This window comes from Lynx rufus, unplaced genomic scaffold, assembly GCF_022079265.1.
Source record: "Lynx rufus isolate CCGP_SWC_20201006 ecotype Redwood Valley unplaced genomic scaffold, mLynRuf1.p SCAF_1, whole genome shotgun sequence".
Taxonomy (NCBI): Eukaryota; Metazoa; Chordata; class Mammalia; order Carnivora; family Felidae; genus Lynx; species Lynx rufus.
The window spans coordinates 146,573,432-146,596,671 of record NW_025814823.1 but is presented as its reverse complement, the minus strand read 5'-3'; the positions used below and the strand labels follow the sequence as shown (position 1 = coordinate 146,596,671).

The following is a 23,240-nucleotide window of genomic DNA, read 5'->3' as shown; positions in this document are numbered from 1 at the left end:
TTCTTATGTTTTAGAGCTACTGGTTTGAATGAAAGATAAAAAATCATCTACTGGATATAATGGGTGTAATGATAATATTATTATATACATTCCATAAAACTCTTTCAGATGTCACCATGTATATATGTACAGACACATGCATATGATAATATCTCCGTAAACATACCAATGTTCACAACATACATTTTATTTCCTTCAAACATCTTTTACATAACAGAGTAATAAAAAAATACCTCTGGAGCAGCCTAGATTATGAATGTTATACTTGAAAAAATGCATAGAGAAGAAAAGTGACTTTTTTCATTGTTTAAAAACTAAGAGGCAAAATCAGGAAAATAATATATTCCAAAGGTCTTATCTTGCATCTTTTTAAAATGTCAGTAGTATGAATTTTCAGTGAGCAAAATAAGTCTCTATCAGGAGCCAAAGTGCACAGCATCTGAAATAGTCACCATTTGTGTAGACATTCCAATAAGAAACCAAGTGTGCATACTGACACTTCATGTCTCTTTTATATTCATTATTAATCCTATAATTTGAAATAAATCTCAAATACCAACATCCTCAATTTTGATTAATATTAATGGATTCTGATTCTCACTGCCTGATTACCACTTACTGTTTGTTAGTGTGCTGGTGCCACCAAGTACTAATGACCAGAAAGTGTTAATGTACTACTGTAATGTACAGTAATAACCAATAGTTTGGTTTAATCATATTAAGTAAAGAGTTTATTTTAAATACAGGCTAGTCTACATATATTATAAGCTTACAAATCATTAACATAAAGCTATAGCAATATAAAGAGCTTAGTATTTTTATAATACGAGAATATTAGCACACACCGTCCTTGAATATCATTCCAATCTCTCAGAAGCCTTTCATTTTCCTTCTGCAGGTGCTCATTTTTGGCTTGGTTTTCCGAAATGGTGTCCAGGCAATCACAAATAAGTTTCCTAATGACCTCAGCTGGACTTGCAACTTTCTCTAGATTGAAGGAACCAAGTCTAAACTAGAACAAAAGGAAAACATTATTAGTTTGGGGAGAAGATCAAAATCAAGCAATGCAGTTTTAAATGTACATCATTTCTTCTGAGGGGGAAGAAAGTGTAAGATTCAAATACAGTGCATTTATCAAATATAAATATAGTGAAGAAAAACTGGGCAATTTCCTACCTTCTTACTGAAATTTATCATAGAAAACAACATATAACCCAAGAATAACTTGTATAAGTGGTAAATCACTCTCCCACCTCCTACTAGAAAAGAAAACAACTGAGTACATATAAGCATACAACCATTTGTTTGCTACAACTTAATGTAAGTCCCTACTCAAAGTAAGAAAAGGAATTGTACACAGAGATTTATACTGTAGTTTCTGTTAATAGCGATAACAGAATAACTGACATAATCTATTTCTAAATAAAGAGCAAAATTTTAGTAATAGTCAAGAGACATGCAGGGTTTCAGGAAACTGATAAACCCGGTACTTACTTATGTATCAAAAACCAATAATGTGTTACTATAAATTACAAACAATAATATCAAATGTCAAGTTTGTGTACTTCTTCATAAAGGTAAGACTTGTGAAGATATATTCTCTACTGAAAGGCACATAATAAAATAGTATTAATACAGTTTCATTATATATATGGAATTTAGGAGGGAAAACAGCATCTCCTCATTTGGTAGATAAAGATCCTGAAATATAGTGATTTAATCAGAAATATTCTTACTATTAAAATTAAAATTATTGTAACAACTAAAATAAGATTTTAAAAATAATAATTACTATATAGTTACTATGCCCTGAAGCTGAAATTTAACTCAAGCATAACACAAATACAAACTCCTCTAATCATCACCAAAACAAAACTATTATGTCCACATTACAGATTAGTAAACTGAGGTTCAGAGCAGTAATCTAATATACTGAAGGAATAAAGTCACAATCATACTATGCAATGCTGTTATGCTGTTTCCTGACATTAAAGGATATCCTAATTAACAAACTAGTAAGAGCAAGAATTAGGTTCAGAAACCACACATAACTCTGAAGAGAGATTCTAACGGGATGGAGTTTGGGGCAGAAGTGGGAATGAAACTGAGGGTTTTTAGTTGTTTTTGGTATTTTTTGGGTTCCTAGATCAGTAATTTCTACTATGACACTCATCTATAGGAATGTTTCTAAAATGTCTCGCTTTTCAAAAGACTGTTTCTATAAACGTGTTATATTCAAACTGAGAAGTATTTAACAGTGATTGATAATTCTGAGAAAAAAAATCCTTATTATTCAATGTACAAATAAAGCTGCAAGTCAGTAAAGTGAATATCCAATATTTATAATAGGTAGCATTTTATAAGACATTTCAGTTAATTTATATGATTTAGGAATATTTAGGGCCATTTAGGAATTTTTAGGATCATTTAGAAATAATTTAGGAACATTCAGGTGTTTAACTCCACAAAGTAAACTGTTATGGATAAATTGTGCTTACTAATTTGCTTTCAATTTTCAGATAGAAAGCATAAATAGATGTCTTGATACCACAGAAAATCTGCCAGAAGGCTTAAATACTGATAATTCCTAGTTGTTGAAAAGCATTCATTTATAGTCACTTAAAATGTAAAGAAAAACAAAGAATATTAATATTCTTCAGTATTATACTACATTTGAAAGGACTAAGTAGTACTGTGGTAGCTACAAAAAAAAAAAAAAAGTGTGTATGTATTTGTATGTGTTTTTGAGACCCAAGCAGATCAGATACATCTGCTTAATTCTTCAATTTGTTTCATCTCACCTTTTCCTGTTTCCTAACAAAAGAAGGTAAGTCAGATTAAGAAAAACTGTCTTTATTTCAATGAGTACAGGCAGTTGTAATAGGCTTATATATGTAAGCAAAATTAAGCAATTGAAGTAATGTTTACCAAAAGAGACCTAGAAAAGGTTAAGAATTTTTATTTATTCAGTTGAAATTACTTCAGACTATTTGTCACATCTGATTTATTTATTTCTCATACACTTAGAATCAAATGGCCTAAAAACATTTGCAGTTTTCACATATGAGTCCTTTTATAAGCAGAGGAATTTAAATTAAAAAGTTTTATGTGTGTGAAGCATACATAAATTGAAAGTAGATTTGAGGGCAAAAAAAGAAAATAAATTTTAGCATTTACTTTTTGAAGCATCTGCTAGTATAAACAAACCTAAAAAAATAAAGATAAAGATAACCTATAGAATATAACTTTTTGAGTTGATACAAAACAGAAGAAAAGTTAAGCTTACTGTTAGGTAATAGATTACATTATCAGTAAAGCGTAAACCCACAAACTAAATCTGTATTTCCTCATTATCAAAATTGTCAGCTAGCTTTGACTAAGATGGACATTTTTAGAAGGGGAGAGTTTTTCATCATTTGAAAGTTTCAACAATGACAAAGGGATAATGAATTCATGCCACACGTTGATCCTGAATAAAGTAATTGGTAAAATACAAATGCACAAATAAACACAGGCCCAGCCCCCTAATCTTCTATCTTAGAGAAGGAAGAAGGGACAAATTCTAAATGACTAATAACAAGTAACTGCTTTCAAAATACCATTTACACTTATATATTCAAATTCCAAAAGAGAACTCTTAAATCTTTTCTTGGCTATTCACTTTAGTATAAACCTAAAATGTCATTTCTTCTTAGGAATAAGCAACTATTTTCTGTTTCTACTTTCTAATTATATTCACTAGTTTTTGGACCTTTAAATGGTGTGAACATGTTATTCTAAACAATGGAAATATACAAGAAGTATCTAGAAATTCAATCCAAGAAGAGAAATGTACTTGAAATATTCAACTTATTTCTTAGAAGAAAAGTTATATACTCAGAGTTCAGGTTCTTTCCAGTGGCCAGATGAAAGAGAATATATAACATTAGTAAAATATACAAAATAAATACTGTGAATAACTACTAACCAATTCCTGGGGAATCGTTTGTGGCTACTGTGAATGTTTCTGGGGAGAGGAGAGTTGTCAAGGTGTGAGTTGATATTCTCCTTAGAATACATCAATTAAAGAATCTGAGCTTTGATACATTATCAAAGTAGTCTAAGTTATCTTGCAGAAGTAATCTTTGCTACTCTCCCAGGAACCAAAATATAAAGCTAAAGGAAAAGGAGGAAAAAAGATACTTGATGTTATTGCTAGGCAAATAAATGATGGTCAGATAGGACCTCATTTCTTTTCAGTATGTGTTTTTAAATTTATTCCTATCAGAGAGAAGTTTAACTGTCTCTAGATATGTATACAGTAAAAAAGTAAAGCTTGCCCATTATAGTTTATAATACAGAATGTTTTGACTATTTTAGACAAATACATAGTCTCCAAAAACACCTCCTGAAGGTCCAGGCCCTGGACAGTGTATGACCCCTTTTTAATACAGCAGAACTTGCAGGGGCAAGACACATAACAAGTTAGTAAAACAGGTAAAAGACAAATACATAGTTACATATATGTAGCTTTGATAATACACAGTTGCAAAATCCAGTAATACAGGAAATCAGTCAAGTTAAATAACAAAAAAGAAGCTGAACTGTATTACTTTGGTCTACTTACGTTAATTATCACTTGCTCATATTTTGGATCAAATATATTTTTACAAAGATTTGTAACATGAACCCTTTGGTTAGTGGACTGTTGAAATGTTTACTTTGTATTTAAATAAACAACATTACAAATGTACTTCCTAAAGCAGTAATATGTCTAAGTTGACAATTGGTCAGATTTCTCTTCTAAACTCTCTAGAACTTAGAAAAGAATACCAATAAGGACTTCTTCTAAAAAGATAAGACAGTTATATATACCGTGAGACCACTAATCTCACATTTCCAACTATTTTCTTGTAATTTCTTACAGCTCATTAAAAAAAAATGTTTAAATGTCTGAAGATGATTGTATGATCAAGCAAGCCTCTGCATATTTTAGATCCCATAGGTTCTTACATTCAAAATGCAATAATCTAAAAGTGAGAAATATGCTGAACTCAAATTCTAGTGTTGCAAAGTTATTAGAATTCTAAGGTCATGCTATATGCTTTCATATATTAAGTATCATCTAAGAAGTCTTATTTTGGTCTTCATAACTGCAAAAATCATTGGTGGACGTTAGAGAATCCCTGACAACAAAAACCCCAAAAGCGTGTGTAGTAAGAAAATCTCAGAAGTTACTTCTACTTTGAATGACTATAAATGTTCACTTCACTGCTGTCTTAAACCAGATGATGAGTCTTTTAGTTCATGGGAAATACAGTAAAATCTAGATTTATTTCAGCCTAATTAAGACTTAATATTAACAATGAAAAATTATACCACACATGGTTTTAGAATCAACTGAAAATCTTTTTATAGTAACTGAATTGGGGAGAGGGGTTGAGGGCAGGAGTTGTCTATTATTTGCCTGTTACTTTATTTTTGGTATTAGGTGCTAATACATCGTGCCTTGGATTCCCTGACAGTCTTTTAATCTCATAATATTTATCTAATCACATGTGTGCGGTATGTTTTTCTATCCTCCACTCAGACGTGAAATTGTAATATTTCTTGGCATGGTCTCTTGACCTACTTTTCTTTTTTCTCCATAGTTATAGGGTTATCCACAACCACAGCTTCCATTATTACAGATAAACTGAAAACTGCCAAATGTGTATCTGTAGATGGGGGCCTATCCTAAATCCCAGACTTATATACACAGTTAACTCCCTTTTGGAAGGGTGACAGCAGGATGACCTACACAAACTTCAAACTTCAAATGCCAAAACAGAATTCATTGTCCATCCCTCTCACTACTCAACTAGCTCCTCCCTGCATTTTCCAATAGACATTCACCATTCACTCAGCTATACTTGGGTGGTCTCGTGAGTGAGTATGGACATCTATCATAGCACTACAGTATTTACTCTTTTTCTTTTTTGTAGTAGGCTAAAAGCTGCAAAGGAATAGCAGCTACATATTACTCAGGTTAGTATCCCCATTCTTATACAGTGAAACACAGAATACTTCAGACTTTTTGGTACTATGTACGAGGCATTGGAGACATTGATGTGAGAAAGGAAAACAATGTCTGCTCTCTTGGAGCTTTTCAATGGAAAGAGTTGGTGTTACACAATGATTATAATTTCACACAGCTGTAGAATCAATGAAAAAATAAAACAGGTAATGAGGTTGCGACTAGAGGGCAGAATATCTTTAAACACGGAAGTCAGGAAATAACACCTTGCAAAAACTTAGGGGGAGAACACAGGAGATGGGATGGAAAAGGTACAGGAGGCTAGATCACATAGACCTTTTTAGGCTGCAGCAAGAAGTTGAGAATTCTAACTAACAAAAAGCCACTGGAAGATTATAGGAAGGATAATGACTACTTAAATACTACACAGCATTTCCTCTAAGACTGCCCCTGATTATCTCAAACTCTTAGTACTCATACTGTGTAATCCTTTCCCCTTGAGTGTGGGCAGGTCTGTGTCTTACTTCTAATAAACGGAATACAGCAAAGGTGACACACATCACTTCAATGATTAATTTATATAAGATTGTAAAAGCTATCTTGCTAAGGGACTCTTTCCTTGGTGGCTTTTATGATGCTAGTAGCCATGCTGGAGAAGCCCATGCAGCAGGAAACCAAGAGTGACAGCTGGCAAATAATCATTTAAAAACCAAGGGAGGCCTCTGACCAACAGCCAGTGTATTAGATGGGTTCTCTATAGACACTGAAACAATAAGACGTTTATACATATAAGAAGAGACTAATTCTAAGTAATTGGCTGACATGATTATGAATGTTGGCAAGTCCAAAATCTGCTGGGTGAACCAGCAGGCTGAAAGTCTAGGAAGACTCAATGAAATCTGTTGGCAGATTTCCCTCTTGTTCTGGCGAAGTCAGTCTTTTGTGCTATTCGGGGCTTTAACTGATTGACTGTAGCCCTCCCTTATTTGGAGGGCACTCTGCTTTATCCTAAGTACACTAATTTAAATGTTAACCTCATCCAAAAACCTCCTCACAGAAACATCCAGAATAATGTTTGACCACACATCTAGGCACCCTAGCCCATCCAAGTTAACACATAAAATTAACCATCACAGCCAGCAAGGAACTGAGGCCCTCAATCCAACAGGTTACAAGGAATTGAATTGTGCTACCATCCATCCATATGACCTTAAAAACAGACCCTTCAGCTTAAGATGAGACTCCAGCTCTGGCCAAAACCTTGATTGATTGCAGTTTTCGTATGTCCTAAGAAAGCCTTGCCTGAATTTCTAACCCATGGAAACCATGAGTTAATAAATGTGTATAGCTTCAAGCTGCCAAGTTTGTGATAACCTGTTACTCAACAACACGTAGTACAAATATGCTTTAATATTACCAGTCTAAAAACAAAAGCAAAACAAAACAAAACCTTCTTAATGCCGTATCTCTCTGATTCTAGCTACTGTTCATTTGTTTCTATCATAGCACAGTTTCTCCAAAAATATATGTAGTATCTGTCCTGCTTCCAACAGTTACTACCTACACATGGGCTATGAAAGTTTAAATTGACTAGAATTAAAAACTGAGCTTCTCAGTAACACAAGCCACATTTTATTGCTCAATAGCCACATGGGGCTAGTAGTTGCTGTATTAGATAGCACAGATCTAGAATCTATCATCCCAGAAAGCTCTTTAGCGTAGCATCGATCTGTTTGCTCATTTTATTACATCCCATTTTCTCTTTAAATACTCCAATGTATAAAAAGGCTTTTTATAATCTGGCCCATGACTACCTAATTGCAGCTCTCACCATTCCCCTAACTTTGCTATTGCTAGCCACTTGCTTTCTTTATATACTTGACCAGGTCAATTATTCCCATAGGTAATAGACAGCTTCTCCGAAATGTAATGGTGCTCCTCCCAAATGTCTGTCTACACCCTACTTCCTACAACTTGTGAATATGTTACTTTCTACATGAAAAGAAACTTTGAAAATGTGTTAAGGACATAGACCTGGAGATGAGGAGACTATTGTGGATTATCTGGGTCAGCTCTATCTATTCACATAAATCTTTAAAATCAGAGAACTCCCTTTCTCAGGTACCATCAGAAGGACATGTAATTTGAAAAGAGGCACAGAAAGATGCAAAATTTCTGGCTTTTAAGACAGAAGGACACCATGAACCAAAATGTGGGTGGATTCTAGAAGATGGAAAAGGTAAGGCAATAGGGTTCTTCTATAGAACTTCCAGAAAGAAATACAGTCCTGAAGACACATGGATTTTAACTGAGATTACCTGTTTTGGACCTTTAATCTACAGAAACATGGGATAGTGAATTTATGATGTTTAAGCTATTGTTTGTGGTTATGTGTTACCATAGCAATGAAAAATGAATATAGTGTATCAGGGTCTGGTAGGATGAATAATTGCCACCCCGTGACACCCACATCCGAATGCCCAGAATCTGTGAATATTACTTTATATGGAAAATTGCAGATGTGATGAAATCAAGGATCCTGAGATGGGGCTATTATCATGGATTATCCAGGTGGCTCAATGTAATCACCAGGGTGCTAATAAGGGGAAAGTAGGAGATAAGACTGAACAAAGACTGTGATGATAAAAACAGACTCTGGAGTGATGTGGACAAAGGCCAAAGAATGCTGACAGCCTCTGGATGCTGGGGGGGGGGGGGGAAGGAAACCACAAAGTTTGTGGTACTTTGTTACAACAGTAACAGGAAACTAACAGTCTTTGCATGTTCCTCGAGAATGTTCTTCTACCTGAATTTTATATGGCTTCCTCCTATATTTTATTCAAGTCTCCGTTCAATGTTACCTCTAGAGACTTTCTTGACTACCCTAACTATGATATAAGCATTCCAGAATCCTCCAAATAGTCCTACAAAGAAATGCCAACAGTACAGGTATTAAGAAACAATATTTTATAATCTCTACAGCAGTTCTCATCATCTTACATCATTTTATTTATACATGGTTATTGTCTCCTTTCCCCATGCTCACAACAGGGATTCAAAATTTGTTCATTAACTGAGTGAATACTTGGTAACAATGCTGCAAATATTTTTTTGGTTTGGAATATTACTTGTGTAAGTAATGCTCTATAGCATTTACATTTTAATGTATTTAAAATCTAAAATCAGTTTCCTTTGGGGTGCCTGGCTGGCTCAGTTGGTACAGCATGCAACTCTTGACTCTAGGTTGTAGGTTCAAGCCCTACATTGGATAAGTTTACTTAAAAAATAAAATCTTAAAAAAAAAAAAGTTTCGTATTAAGGTCTTTACAAATCAGAGAAGTAACTATTCACCTATATTTTAATTTTTAATTTCTTTCTCCAAATACATTAGCAATGTTTTCTCACCATTTATTCAGTGATCTATTCTCTCCCTAGAGATATAAAATGCCACCATTATTAGAAACTACATATTTACTGGGGCACCTGGGTGGCTCAGTGGGTTAAGCATCCAACCCTTGGCTTTGGCTCAGGTCATGATCTCACAGTTTTGTGAGCTCGATCCCCATGTCAGGCTCTGTGCTGGCAAGTAGATCCTGCTTGGGATTCTCTCTCTCCAGCCCCCCCCCCCCACTCATGCTATCTCTGTCTCTCTCAAAATAAACAAATAAACCTTAAAAAATGTTGAAAAACAGAAAATACATATTTATGTATAGTTAAATGAGTTTCCTATTCAGTCTCATCAGTCACTATTCTTTTACTAGTGATAGAATGCTCTTTTAATTATCATAGCTTTATAATAGGTTTTATTATTAAAGACAGTAAGTTCCATCGCACAATTCCTTTTCAGCATTGTATTGTCTAGTTTGCCAAATATGTCCCAAGAGTTTTGACTGTGAATTTCAGACAAGGCAAAAAACAAACGAAAAAAGCAACTAAAAATTACTAGGAACTTTGCTTGGAATTACATTCATTTTCAAATTATTTTATAAGGAATGAACTTATTTCCAATATGAATTAACAGTGCAATTCCTCCATTTAGGACCATTATGTTTCTCTATCTAATCACTGGTTATTTTTATGTCCTTTGGTTAAGTTTCTCATTGTTTATTTGGGGTTTTATGTTTGTTTGTTTGTTTGTTTGTTTGTTTTATTTTTAATCAGACTCCCTACACTCCAGCTGATAAGATCATCAAATAATCTATAGGTAAAAATAGAAATTCAACTGCTTACTCAGTCTTATTTTTTATTATTTTTGATACTTTTGTCACATCAAAACAATTATATGGTATATGGGAACCTTAAAATCTCTATTTTAAAAGTTTGTTGTTTTTTTTTTTAATGTTTATTTACTCTTGAGAGAGACAGAGACAGAGCATGAGTGTGGGAGGGGCAAAGAGAGAGGGAGACACAGAATCTGAAACAGGTTCCAGGCTCTGAGCCTTCAGCATAGAGCCCGACACGGGCTCGCACTCAGGGACCGTGAGATCATGACCCAAGCCGATGTCAGATGGCCAACCGACTGAGCCACCCAAGCACCCCAGAAATCTCTACTTTATTTATTTATTTTTTTAAAAAAATTTTTTTTAACGTTTATTTATTTTTGAGACAGAGAGAGACAGAGCATGAACAGGGGAGGGTCAGAGAGAGAGGGAGACACAGAATCTGAAACAGGCTCCAGGCTCTGAGCTGTCAGCACAGAGCCCGACGCGGGGCTCGAACTCACGGATCACGAGATGGTGACCTGAGCCGAAGTCGGCCGCTTAACCGACTGAGCCACCCAGGCGCCCCAGAAATCTCTACTTTAAAATCCCAATACTGAAATTTATTTTCAGTGGGTCCAGCACAAGCAATGGTGATTGCTGTATGCAAAATAATGACTTCTCCTATAGAAGATTTTATATATCTAAGCACTGATCATGAAGGATTTTGCAAATGAACCACAATAGAAAGAGCACGTAAGGGCACAAAAACCTCCGTTCTCTTAAGTCAGTAAGAATTTGATTTGTCTTCTAAAAACAAGTGATTACTTTTACCCAGTAGCATTCCAGAGCGACTATTGACAGAGAAAAATCTCACTGGGGCTGGGATCACTGCTGTCGCTTTGCTTTCGAGGCCTCACAGAAACAGTAAGCAAGAGAACACTGGACAAAACTTACGATAAAATATCATGCTATGGGACACTTCGGAAATGTAACTGTTAATAAACCATAGTATAAAATGTCATAGATCATTTATTTCTGAACTTAAATCAGTTTATCCTGTTAAGGAACAATTGTTCAGGTCTCTCATAACATTCTCCAAGAAAATTAAAACAGTAGAATCTTATATATTTTTTTCTGATTATAAAATTCTGGCCTTTTGTCGTTTAAAAATTTCAGAAACTTAAGGTCAACCAACCCTCCCTATCCTGCCCCCAAAGCACTGAACTATAGTTTTTTGATGAAATAGCATGACTGGTTAAAAGTCATTAAATTGACATCGGAAACTTTTTAGGTACCAAATATTTTCATAAAAACTTATCGTGTTAACTATAACTCCAATATCCTTAAAATCAATTATCATAAACTAATATACTCAAACTAGTGATCCTTAAAAAAATCACAGAAGTATCAAGTATCTTTAAATTCTCAATTTAAATAAAATGATACAATATGACATAAAAGACAAAATACACTCATTTTTCTGTATGGTTTATGAATTTATTTCAAACTATTTTTAAAGTTCAATAATTATCTTTTTAAACCATGGATTAAAAGTTCTTCTGCAACATTTTTTTCATTCAAAAATATTTACTAAGAATCCTAAAAAAACTTTACTTATAGTAATTCAATGGCAGATCTCTAGCAAATAAATTTCTATCCAAAATATTTATACAGAAAAGTAATAATATTTACTTTGATCTATTCCCTTATATATCTAGAGACAAGATAAAAACAAATTATTGGGCTAAATAACATTTTTAAATTTTCAAGGTTTTTTTTTTTTAAGTGAATAATCAATAGAAAAGCAGCCTACAGGGTGTAAAAATTATTATCTTTTGTACTTGAGAAGTGAAGGGCACAATGGATGGGAACACAATATTTAACTGAATTTTCTTGCAAAGAAAAATGTAATTAAGAATTAACATTAAGGTAGTTCCAATTCAGGTAATGGCAAAGTAAGTTGTATGAGACTAACCCTCCTGGAGGGTTTAACTTTGAACCCAAAACCAAAAAACAAAACCTATCAAGGGATCGGAGAATGACTGAAAGCAGACAGCAACCAGAAGGTACTCCAACAAGGTGAGACCTATGTTTCCTTGGGGTCCTCACAGGGCACTCTCTCCTGTAGTAGAGTTCATATAAAACAAGAAGAAACCATAATACTGACTTGAGGTATCAAAGAATAAAATTCATATAACACACACACACATACACATACACATACACACACACACACACACACACACAAATAAATAGATGGAAAATAAGAGAAAATATAAGAAAATTAGAGGAAAAGTACAGTACAGGATCAGTTAAAATCCACATAATAGAGTTAGCCAAAAGAGAAAACAAAACAGAAAAAGAATTTAAAAAGCAGAAGAAATATATCAACTGAAATATTTAGATTTCCAGATAGAAAGTTCACTAAGGCCCCAATACACTGGATTTTTTTAAAAAGACTCATATCGGGGCGCCTGGGTGGCGCAGTCGGTTAAGCGTCCGACTTCAGCCAGGTCACGATCTCGAGGTCCGTGAGTTCGAGCCCCGCGTCAGGCTCTGGGCTGATGGCTCGGAGCCTGGAGCCTGTTTCCGATTCTGTGTCTCCCTCTCTCTCTGCCCCTCCCCCGTTCATGCTCTGTCTCTCTCTGTCCCAAAAATAAATAAACGTTGAAAAAAAAAATTTAAAAAAAAAGACTCATATCAAGATGTAACATTAAATTTTGGAACATTTGGGACAAAAAGAGAATACTAAAAGATTCCAGAGCAATAAAAAAAGTTACATGTGAATGATCAGGAAGTGAAATGGCACTGGATTTCTATAGCAATGCTGGATACCAAAAATCAACATTTTTATGTCTTCCAAATAATAAAGAAATATTCAGAGAATATGTTCCATCAATGTGATGAAATAAACCAAATTATATCAAAACATTTTTTAATAATAATAAGTGACATTTATTGAGTACTTAGTATGTTACAGACATTATATCAGTTAACAGAAAAGTCTCTCTGGGGCCAATAGTAGTAAATTCAGATTTTGAGCTTGGCTCTAAGACTAAAAGAGTATAAGAAATATATGAAGTATATAGTCAGTAAATTTCTATAGAATCCTATGGGAAAACTTGAAATTCAATGAAATATTCTTTCGTTAGTTTCTACTATGTCTATGTACAAGGAAGGCAATCTACGTTATACAAAGATAAGCCAAAAAGATTATCTGCTTTACATAAATGTAAAGAGAGTAGTATTTTTTAAATTTTTTATATGTTTTTATTTACTTTCAAGAGAGACAGAAACAGCACAAGTAGGGGAGGGGCAGAGAGAGAGGGAGGCACAGAATCTGAAGCAGGCTCTAGGCTCTGTGCTGACAGAGGGGCTTGAGCTCATGAACCATGAGATCATGACCTGAGCCACAAGTTGGACGCTTAACCAAATGAGCCACTGAGGCGCCCTGAGAATAGTAGTATTGTATAAGACCTACAATGTTAATAGATTAATTTCAGAAAACTCTAGGGTCATCTGGGTGGCTCAGCTGGTTGAGAGTCAGACTCTTGATTTCGGTTCAGGTCACGATCTCAGTCATGAGACTGAACCCCACTGCAGGCTCCACACCAAGCATGGAGCCTGCTTAAGATTCTCCCTCTCTCTCCTTCTGCCCCTCTCCCCACTTCATTCTCTCTCTCTCTCTCTCTCTCTCTCTCTCTCTCTCTCAAATAAAATTAATTAATTAATTGAAGGGGTACCTGGGTGGCTCAGTCGGTTAAGCATTCAACACTTGGTTTCAGCTCAGGTCATGATCTCAAGGTTTAGTGAGTTCAAGCCCCGCACTGGGCTCTGTGCTGACAGTGCAGAGCCTGCCTGGGATTCTCTTCCTCTCCCTCTCTCTGCCCCTCCCCCATTCATGTTGTCTCTGTCTCTCTCAAAATAAATGAATGAACTTAAAAAAAAATAATTTATTATAAAAAGAAAAATCTATATAAACCATCATACTCAACCATGAATTTTGAGCTTTTAAAAGCTCAAGGTAAAAATGTAGCCAGACAAAAACTGTGAAATACTGCAGTACTAAAATTAGTTTCAATGAAATAATGTCGCTATTGCATGAAATACCAAATGTTTTGTGGTAACTATGTAAATAAGTCATGTTACATAGAATAGCACCTTGCTGTTAAGCAAATATTAAAAGCAGAAACCTAGTTTTAGTTAAATCCAAAAGAAATCAGTTGTTTTGGCATACTGTTGTTGCATTTCTGTGACCTACTTCTTACAAAGTAGTTCTCAAATGAGAATACTTACTCGTTGCCAAAAATGTCCAAATGGTATAGCAGTTACTGTATTTTGACAATATAATAATTTCAATTTATTCAATGGGGTGCTAAGGGATAAATCCCTAAAACTAAAGTGAGGGTGCAGTGGAAGAAAGGGTAGCAATCTGAAAACAGAGTATACAGTGAGATACAGAGTTATATGAAGAGTTATAGCCATGGGGAAATAATGTCAGATGCAAAATGAGTATTTCATACTTTTAAAAGGATAATTTTTCTCTAACTGTATGACTCAAAAGGTCAGATCAAAGACGTATGTTCAACTATAAGAAGTGTTTTGCCACTGTCAAGGTTATAATTTATTAAGGGAGAAAAAAGCATTCCCCTTAATAGTTCAGAAAACTGTAGAATGTAGACTCTTTTAAAATTACTATGATTTTATAAATCAGTGTTTGGCTATAAACTGAAGAAGGAGGCCACAATGCCTGGTGTGCCTGTCACATACAGAGCTCCTTTTGGGAAAGGTAGCTCCAAAGAGTTTATTTAATTTTTAAACAGGTGGGTGAGCTTCAAGTTTATGGCAGTCTTTTATAAATTCATGCTTTGGATAAACTCAAATTTGCTACCCAAGCATTACTAACTGGATCAAGGCACAAGCCAAAAAAAAAGAAAAAAATTACATAAGGATTGATTATGAGGATGGCTTTTGAAATAAACTCTTCCCAAAGGGATTCTATGTATTAAAGGACAGTAAATGTCATATTCCATGTCCCCTTAGAATTACCAAAGTGGTGATTTTAAGCAAGCAAAACAAAGACATTCCCATGAGGTTAGGTTGCTTTCCTAAACTGGACAGAGCTAAGATTTCAGTTCATCATACAGCAGTCACAGGAGCTAAAAACCAGCCATTACTGAGTGGCCAAAAGAGGTGGTTTTCCAATCTGTACCTACCTTCCCCTTAAGCCAAATACTCTCATTTGTATGGTTATTCCTAACATACCTCTATCCTCAAATCTGTATACACTTCCTCTTACTGATCTTAAGAAAACTGACCAATTTGGCTCTAAAATCTAGAAATATTTTCTGCAGTTGAGTATCTATTAGACTGGCTACCTCAAAAACAAATTATTTAACATATGTTTAACTGAGATTTTCATTTTTAACAACTATAGATCTTAGCAACATCTGTGCTTAATGAGCATAAATTCAAAGTCTACTTTAAATTCTGAGGTTGTCAATGTAACAATTAAATTGGCTGTAAGAGTCAATTCCTAGACCTAAATGTCTATGGAAGACTGACAATCAGATTTAAATTCTGATTGTTCTTCATCCATGTCTTTCTTCCTATGCATATCTTCCTCTTAGCTAAAGCTAAAAATAGGAAGAAAAATAGAATATGTTATAAAATACCCTAAAAATTTCAGATTTCCTTCCATATTTTATCCACATTCTTTGTACTTAAATGGAAAACAAGATATACATGAGATAAATACTATAGTCTAGATGAAGTTCCCTTACCAACAAGCAGTGACTAATCTTTGAACTTCAAAATCTTGGGACAATGCTACTGCCCAATCTATCTATCTTAGTTCACAGGTATTATATAGACGGTATTTAAGAAGATTACCATATAGCCTCAAGGAACCATTCATTCTTATAATTTAATTCAACCAAGGTTTTTGAGGAACTTTTCATGAAATACTAATACACACATCAAAGCAACAAAGAGGAATAAAGCAATGTCCACCTCTGCAAAGAGATTTATACGGAGGAGACTTATAGGATATACCCATTATTTATGATGAGAAGTATTACAAAACTGTGCCCATTAGTATAGTATTCAATATTTTTCACAAGGACATCAATCCCAGGATAAGTATATTTTCAGGATAATAGTACCAGCATGAAATATGATCAAAATACCAACATACAGGACCATATTCAGACTCTCAATATCAAGACTGACTAAAGCAAGTGTGATGATTCATTGTATGTGTCAACTTTACAGGGTCACTGCATGCCCAGAGAGCCAGTTAGACATTATTTCTGGGTGTGTTTGTGAGAGTGTTTATGGAAGAGATTCGAATTTGAATTGGTGCAATTGAGTAAAACAGATTACTCTAAGCAATCAGTTGAGGCCCAGAATAGAACAAAACGCAGATGAAAGCTGAGTTCACTTTCTGTCTGCCAACTTAAGCTGGGACACAGATCTTTTTCTGTCCCCAGTACTTCTGGTTCTCAAGTCTTCAGACCTGGGCTGGAATCTACACCATCAGCTCTCTGGCCTTCAGCCCTTTGAACTACACCATCAGTTTTGCTGGATCTCCAGACTTCAATGTCAGATAGTGAGACTTCTCAGGCTCCATAATTGTGTAAGCCAATACCTTACAATGTCTCTTTACATATTGACTTTATTTCTCTGGAAAACTCCAATACAGGTAGTATTTCAGTACTTGCAGCCTTACAGAATCTATGGTTATATCCTAAATTCATTTCCTATATTCTCCCATTATGCCCTGGACATCCTCTGACCAAAAAAAAAAAAAAAAAAAAAGAGGATAAGAACTACTTCTTTTCAGGCTTTTTGTTCTTTCCACCCCCAGCCCCCACCACGGGTATGGACTGAACATTGCAAATAACAAAAGAAAGAAATACTAGAACAAAATCTAAAAATAAAACCAGAGAGTACTGAAAATAATGACTATAGTTGGAACATATACACAAAACAATTTCTTGCAGACAACTAACATCATCACTATTAACTATCAATGCAAAAAGATCAGCCCAGAATGTTTTGAACCTGTGAGATCAACACAAAAACAAGATCACAAAAAGAATTTGTTCACAATTTAACGGAGAGCAAGAAAGAGCAATGATGCAAATTTTTCCATTGTTATTGTCTCATCAGTGAGTAACCTAGAGGAACCACCCTGTCTTGGATTAAATACGATTTCTTTCTCATTGCCAACAACAATCTATGATCCTTTTTAACATGAGTAGCAGCTACCTCTATTTCATGCAAAAATACTTTTGTGTGATATTGTGTATGTGTGTGTGTGTGTGTTTAATTAGTTCAATATAACATTTCTGAAAAAGAGAACTAAAATATGCAGAAGAAAGGCCATCCTCAAACCCTAACGGGACAATTTAATTACAAAGAACACTATAAACTTTTCCTCCTAGATTTATTTTTTTTTTAATTTTTTTTTTCAACGTTTATTTATTTTTTGGGACAGAGAGAGACAGAGCATGAACGGGGGAGGGGCAGAGAGAGAGACAGACACAGAATCGGAAACAGGCTCCAGGCTCCGAGCCATCAGCCCAGAGCCTGACGTGGGGCTCGAACTCACGGACCGCAAGATCGTGACCTGGCTGAAGTCGGGCGCTTAACCGACTGCGCCACCCAGGCGCCCCTCCTCCTAGATTTAGATATATTCAATAAGCCCATTTATACTGTCAAGTTTTAATCCAACCATAAAGAAATACAATAAAAGTTCCATTAATCATCAACACAGATGAATTAAATACATAATTCTCCAATAACCAAAGCCACCATTCTCAAAAACACCTTAAAGACTCACAGTGTAGACGTGCCTAGGTAGTTTAGTCGGTTAAGTGTCCCACTCCTGATTTCAGCTCAGGTCATGATCTCAGGTTGCATGAGATCAAGCCCTGTGTTAGTGTCAGGCTTGGTGATGACAGAGCAGATCCTGCTTTGGATTCTCTTCTCACCCCATGCTCACATGCATTCTCTCTCTCTCTCTCAAAATAAATACATAAACATTAAAAAAGAAATCACAGTTTAAGATGCTCATTAATGACCAGCAATGGTTAGGATATCTGTTTAGAAAATTTATTAATATTTACTGATGGATGGATACCCACAAACAAAAAGCCTTTCAGTATCTTGGAAAGAAAAGAATCAGAGCCAATTGGAAGCCCTACTTTCCCTCTGTTCTCCAGAACACTGAACATATAACCTTGTCAGGGCAGTCCCAATTTTCACACTCCCATGAAAGAATGGAAGGATCAAGACACTGAAAATGTTGAAGGAATTCCACAACTACTATATACCATCATAGTACTACATGGATTATTTGGAAACCAAAATAACTCTAGTGATTCATTTGTGGTAGAGAATAAAGTTTTAAGATTTTTCACTAGTGCTGAGAGTTGGTACTTTCATCTGTATTGCCTTTTGAGCAAGTCTTACAGGCACATAAAAATGGGTGTGAGGGTACATAAACACCATTCAAATCAATTTCAAAGAGTGCCTAATATGTGTTAGAAATTGTGTTTGAGTGGGGGGGGGGCGGTGCCTGGGTGGCTCAGTGGACTGACTCTTGATTTAGGCTCAGGTCATTATCTCATAGTTCATAGGATAGAGCCCTGCATCAGGCTCTGCACTGACAGTGTGGAGCCTACTTGGGATTCTCTCTCTGCCCCTCTCCTGCCCTGTGTCTCTCTCTCCCTCTCTCTCCCTCTCACTCTTTCAAAATAAATAGAAAGAAAGAAAGAAAGAAAGAAAGAAAGAAAGAAAGAAAGAAAGAAAGAAAGAAAGAAGCAATTGTGTTAGAGACTGAGAATGAAAGTATAAACCAAAAATACTTCCTGTCCTTAGGAAATCACAATTTGGCAGGAGGAAATGAAATGTAATCATCCAAATAAAATCCAACAATTTTGAAAAGAATTAATGGGAGGAAATTAGGAAAATTATGAACCGTCATGCTAAGAGCTAAGACCTTCAGCCTTTATTCTCAAGGTCAGGGCTTGAGAATCAACTGTCTTTAGAAGCCGGGAAGGTAAAGTAAAAGAATAAAGCTTATGGGCTGGCAAACTACAGGAAGCATTTCCCTTCTACAGGGGGAGCTACTAGGTAGTAGTAGTAGATTGTTGCCTGGTGGAAATGTGGGCCAGATTACTCAGATTTTTTAATTTTTCAAGAAAGACTAGAAATGTAGATTTTTATATATAAGCTCCTGATTTTGATAGTTAGAAACTCGTGTTAAATTTTTCCTAGATGTAAGTGCGAAACATAACATGTCTATAGGCCATATTTGGCCTTCTGCTAAAGACAACAAAGTGGGCCTTCCAATGACTTTTAAGCAAAATAATGTGATTAGATCTGCATTTTAGAAATGTCTCTCTGTCAGTAGATGAGAGTAGGGAGGGCCAGAGAAGGAAGATCACCTATTTGCAAAAAAGATCGTAGACTTAAACCTAAGCCACAGAAAAAGGCACACAGATTCACTTCAGTGATAAGACCTGAGGACTAGGCCACGTGTAAATTGAAGGGAAGGAGCAAGGAAATAGAGGAAAATGAAAATACAAGAGTGTGAGTGGGGGCACACACAGGTCTAATAGAGTGAATTCAAAGAGGGGTTGGAAGGACCTGATGGAAAAACTTAAGCTTAGAACAGAATATTCTTCCTTTTATGAAACTAAAGAAGGAATGACTACAGACATATATGAAGATGGAAAAAACAAACTGAAATAACACACATCTCTTCTATTATTTTACAGGTAGGCACTAAGATGACCCTCAAGAATTCCAACCTCCAGAGCACATGCCCTGTATAATCCTCTGCTTTTGCATATGGGTGAGAACTTGTAGATTTAATGAGATATTCATTCCCATTAGGTTAGGTATATGGCAAGGCTGACTTAAAAAAAAGATTATTCTGGTTGAGCCTGATCGAATTAAGTGAGCCCTTAAAATGGATTGAGATCTTCTTCAAGAGCAGGGATTCTACTTGAATGAAATTCCTGTTGTGGGATTTAAGAGGGAGGATGTCATGAAAATGGCTTCTAGGAGAAAGGACTACCTTTGGCTAAAAGCCAGCAAGGAAATGAATGCTTGCCAACAACCACCACGTGAGCTTGGAGGCGGAATCTGAGCTCCAGGTGAGAATGTAGTGTGGCTGACACTCTGATTCCAGCTTTGTGAGACCCTCAGCAGAGAACCCAATTGTGCCACAACAACAGTAAACTAATACACTTAGTGAACAGAAATCATTTTTTGAATGAAACAAGTCATTGTTTTAAGATACAGCTGGTAGAACTTCCATGAATTAGTGTCGGGCTGAATACATTTTCTAGCAACTTTGGTCTCATCAAGTTTTATCCAAGTGTCACATAAGGTACAAAATGATTCACTAGAAAGAGAAATAGCTGCTGTGTTACATAAAATATTGAGTTCAATACTAAAGGAGGTGGACACTTCCAACTAGGTTTTCAGAGTATACTTCCATAAAAAGACTATAGAAGAAAGTAGCCGCAAGCAGCAAACACACAAGATGCCAAGTCACTGCTCCCCTGGTAGTCTACAAACAAGAAAAATGTTATCAAGTAATTCCTGACAATTTAACACCTTCAGAAAGTTCTAGTCAGCATAATTGCTATAAACAGAATATATTCAAGTTTCTCCATTTAGTAAAATAAATACTAAAAATTTCTACTACAATTCTAAAAACAAAAATCATGTATGCATGCCAAAAGACTAACATATATATCATGAAATTATTTCAGAAAGGAACGCCTGGGTGGCTCAGTGGGTTGAGCAACTTACTTGGGCTCAGGTCATGATCTCGCAGTCTATGAGTTCCAGCCCCACTTCGGGCTCTGTGCTGACAGCTCAGAGACTGGAACCTGCTTCAGATTCTGTGTCTCCCTCTCCCTCTCTGACCCTGCTCCACTCATACTCTGTCTCTGTCTCTCTCTCAAAAGTAAACATTAAAAAAAAAATTAATTATTTAGAAAGTGTTTCAAAAATTATGGTAGAAATAAAAGCTATGAAAGAATAATAGTATTACTGCAGTCCTCTTGGCATTTAATCAGTTAGTCTTTTGAAATCATTCTGTTTACAGTCATACTTGCTTTCTGGTTTCCACAGTAATAAACACACAGCCTGTTTATTTTAAATATTCTATCCCGAAATAAGGAGCTTTTTTTTTTTTCTCAAAATCATACTTCACACTAACCAAGCTCCCAAGCCAAAAAGAACACAGGAGACCAAATGTGTAAAAGACAAGTAAGCTCCAGAATGAACATTATCCAGTCTTTAGACTTAGAGAAGAAAAATGTCAAACTCCAGCTGTTCTAACTTAATAGGAGAGCCCAGATTGGCCTAGTCTTGTCTCTTGAGGGAGACAAGCAGTCCATGACATAATGTGTCCGTTTTGTTCATTTTACGTTAGCAAGCACTGCATTGGCTTCATGTTTCATCTCTTGTCAACTTTCAACTCTCTTTCTCTAAAGAGAACAAAGAAAGTTCTCTTTACATTAAAATAAACGTCTATTCCAAATCAAGGGACATAAGAAAATCAACCGCTGAGAAAACACAATTGAAAATTTAGAGTTGTCTCCAAATAAATACATTCAAGGAGGTATTCTTTGTATGGTATGCTATATCCAATCAGCATATATTCTAAACAGAACAAAAGTACTTCCCTTTAAATCTGGAAAAAAAAATTTATGAAGTCATACACAATTTTAAAAAGGAAATAAACTATGAAAAAATAACTTTTTCAAGAAATAAAATAAATCTGAAACATATTCCTTTTAAAATAAAAGCATAAAAGAGATGGAAAATGAGAATGAGGAAAATATTAAAAACAATTTTTGTTCAACAAACAACTCTAACTCTTAACAATCCAACACATCAAATAATCACCACCATCAACCACCACCCCCCTTAAATTCAACCCTCCTGGCCCTCTCACCCACCCCTGCTCCAAGATGGACTGACAGTCTCTAAGTCCACTCTATGTGGTCATCCTGGATCTCCCTGTGGCAACATCATAAGGATTCTCTTGGTTGTACCCGTCTGTTGTTGTTGTTGTTGTTGTTGTTGTTGTTGTTGTTTTTTAAGGAATCAACTTCTTCCAAATTCCTCTTAATGTTATTTTGACCTCTTCCCATGAATCACCAATATTCTTTTTTTTTTTTTTTTTAATGCTTCTTTATTTTCAGAGAGAGAGAGATCACATGTGGGGAAGGGGCAAAGAGAGACACAGAGAGAGAGAGAATCCCAAGCAGGCTCCACACTGTCCGTGCAGAGCTTGACGCAGGGCTCAAACCCATGAACCATGAGATCATGATCTGAGCCAAGACCAAGAGTCAGATGCCCAACTGACTGAGCCACCCAGGCGCCCCCATACACCCTGTTCCTTACATCACATAGCATGAGATAAAAGCTTGCCTCATCAATTTTCAATCATTGCTAAAATACACATTTAAAACTAGGCTAACTCTTCAGCTTATCATAACTCTTCAGGTTATGATCTGCAATGTTTGAGCTGGTGTTTAATTCTAAATATTTCATAATCTTTCTTTAATTTTCTTCTTTGGCCCATTAATTTTCTTATATGTGTGTGTTTTACATTTGTGGGAGCAACAATCTTTTTGTAATTAAGTGTTATAGAAATATTGAATTCTGTTTATTCTCCAGTTGAGAAGTCTTTTGTGGCCTAGTACATAAATATTGTCATGTTTTAGTATGCTTGAAAAAAATGTATATTCTCTAATTGTTAAAGGAATATCTTTATGTATCTATCCATCTACCAATCCATCCATCCATCCATCCAAGTAACCTTGTTAAAATATACTGTTCAAAGCTTTTTTTTTTTTTGCTGTTTTCTTATCTGCTTAATATGTTGGTTTTTGAGACATGTGTTTTTAAGTTTCAATATGATTTTGGATTTTTAAATTTCAGTGTGTAATTGAGCCAAGTTTTGCTTTATATATTTTGAGGTTATGTTGTCAGTTGAGTACATGCTG

General features: G+C 35.3%; 1 protein-coding gene across 2 annotated transcripts in view; it reads right to left on the bottom strand.

Annotated features, from left to right (window-relative positions):
• The window catches only part of XRCC4 (X-ray repair cross complementing 4), a 249,881-nt gene that overhangs the window by 160,229 nt on the left and 66,412 nt on the right, over positions 1 to 23,240 (bottom strand). For both annotated transcript variants that reach the window (XR_006963715.1, XM_047088669.1), the window contains exon 4: positions 846 to 1,012. Coding sequence is in view for 1 of the 2 variants with exons in the window: in XM_047088669.1 (XP_046944625.1) it covers positions 846 to 1,012 (167 nt within the window). In the remaining variant the exon portion in view is untranslated. The remainder of the gene's footprint in view (positions 1 to 845; positions 1,013 to 23,240) is intronic.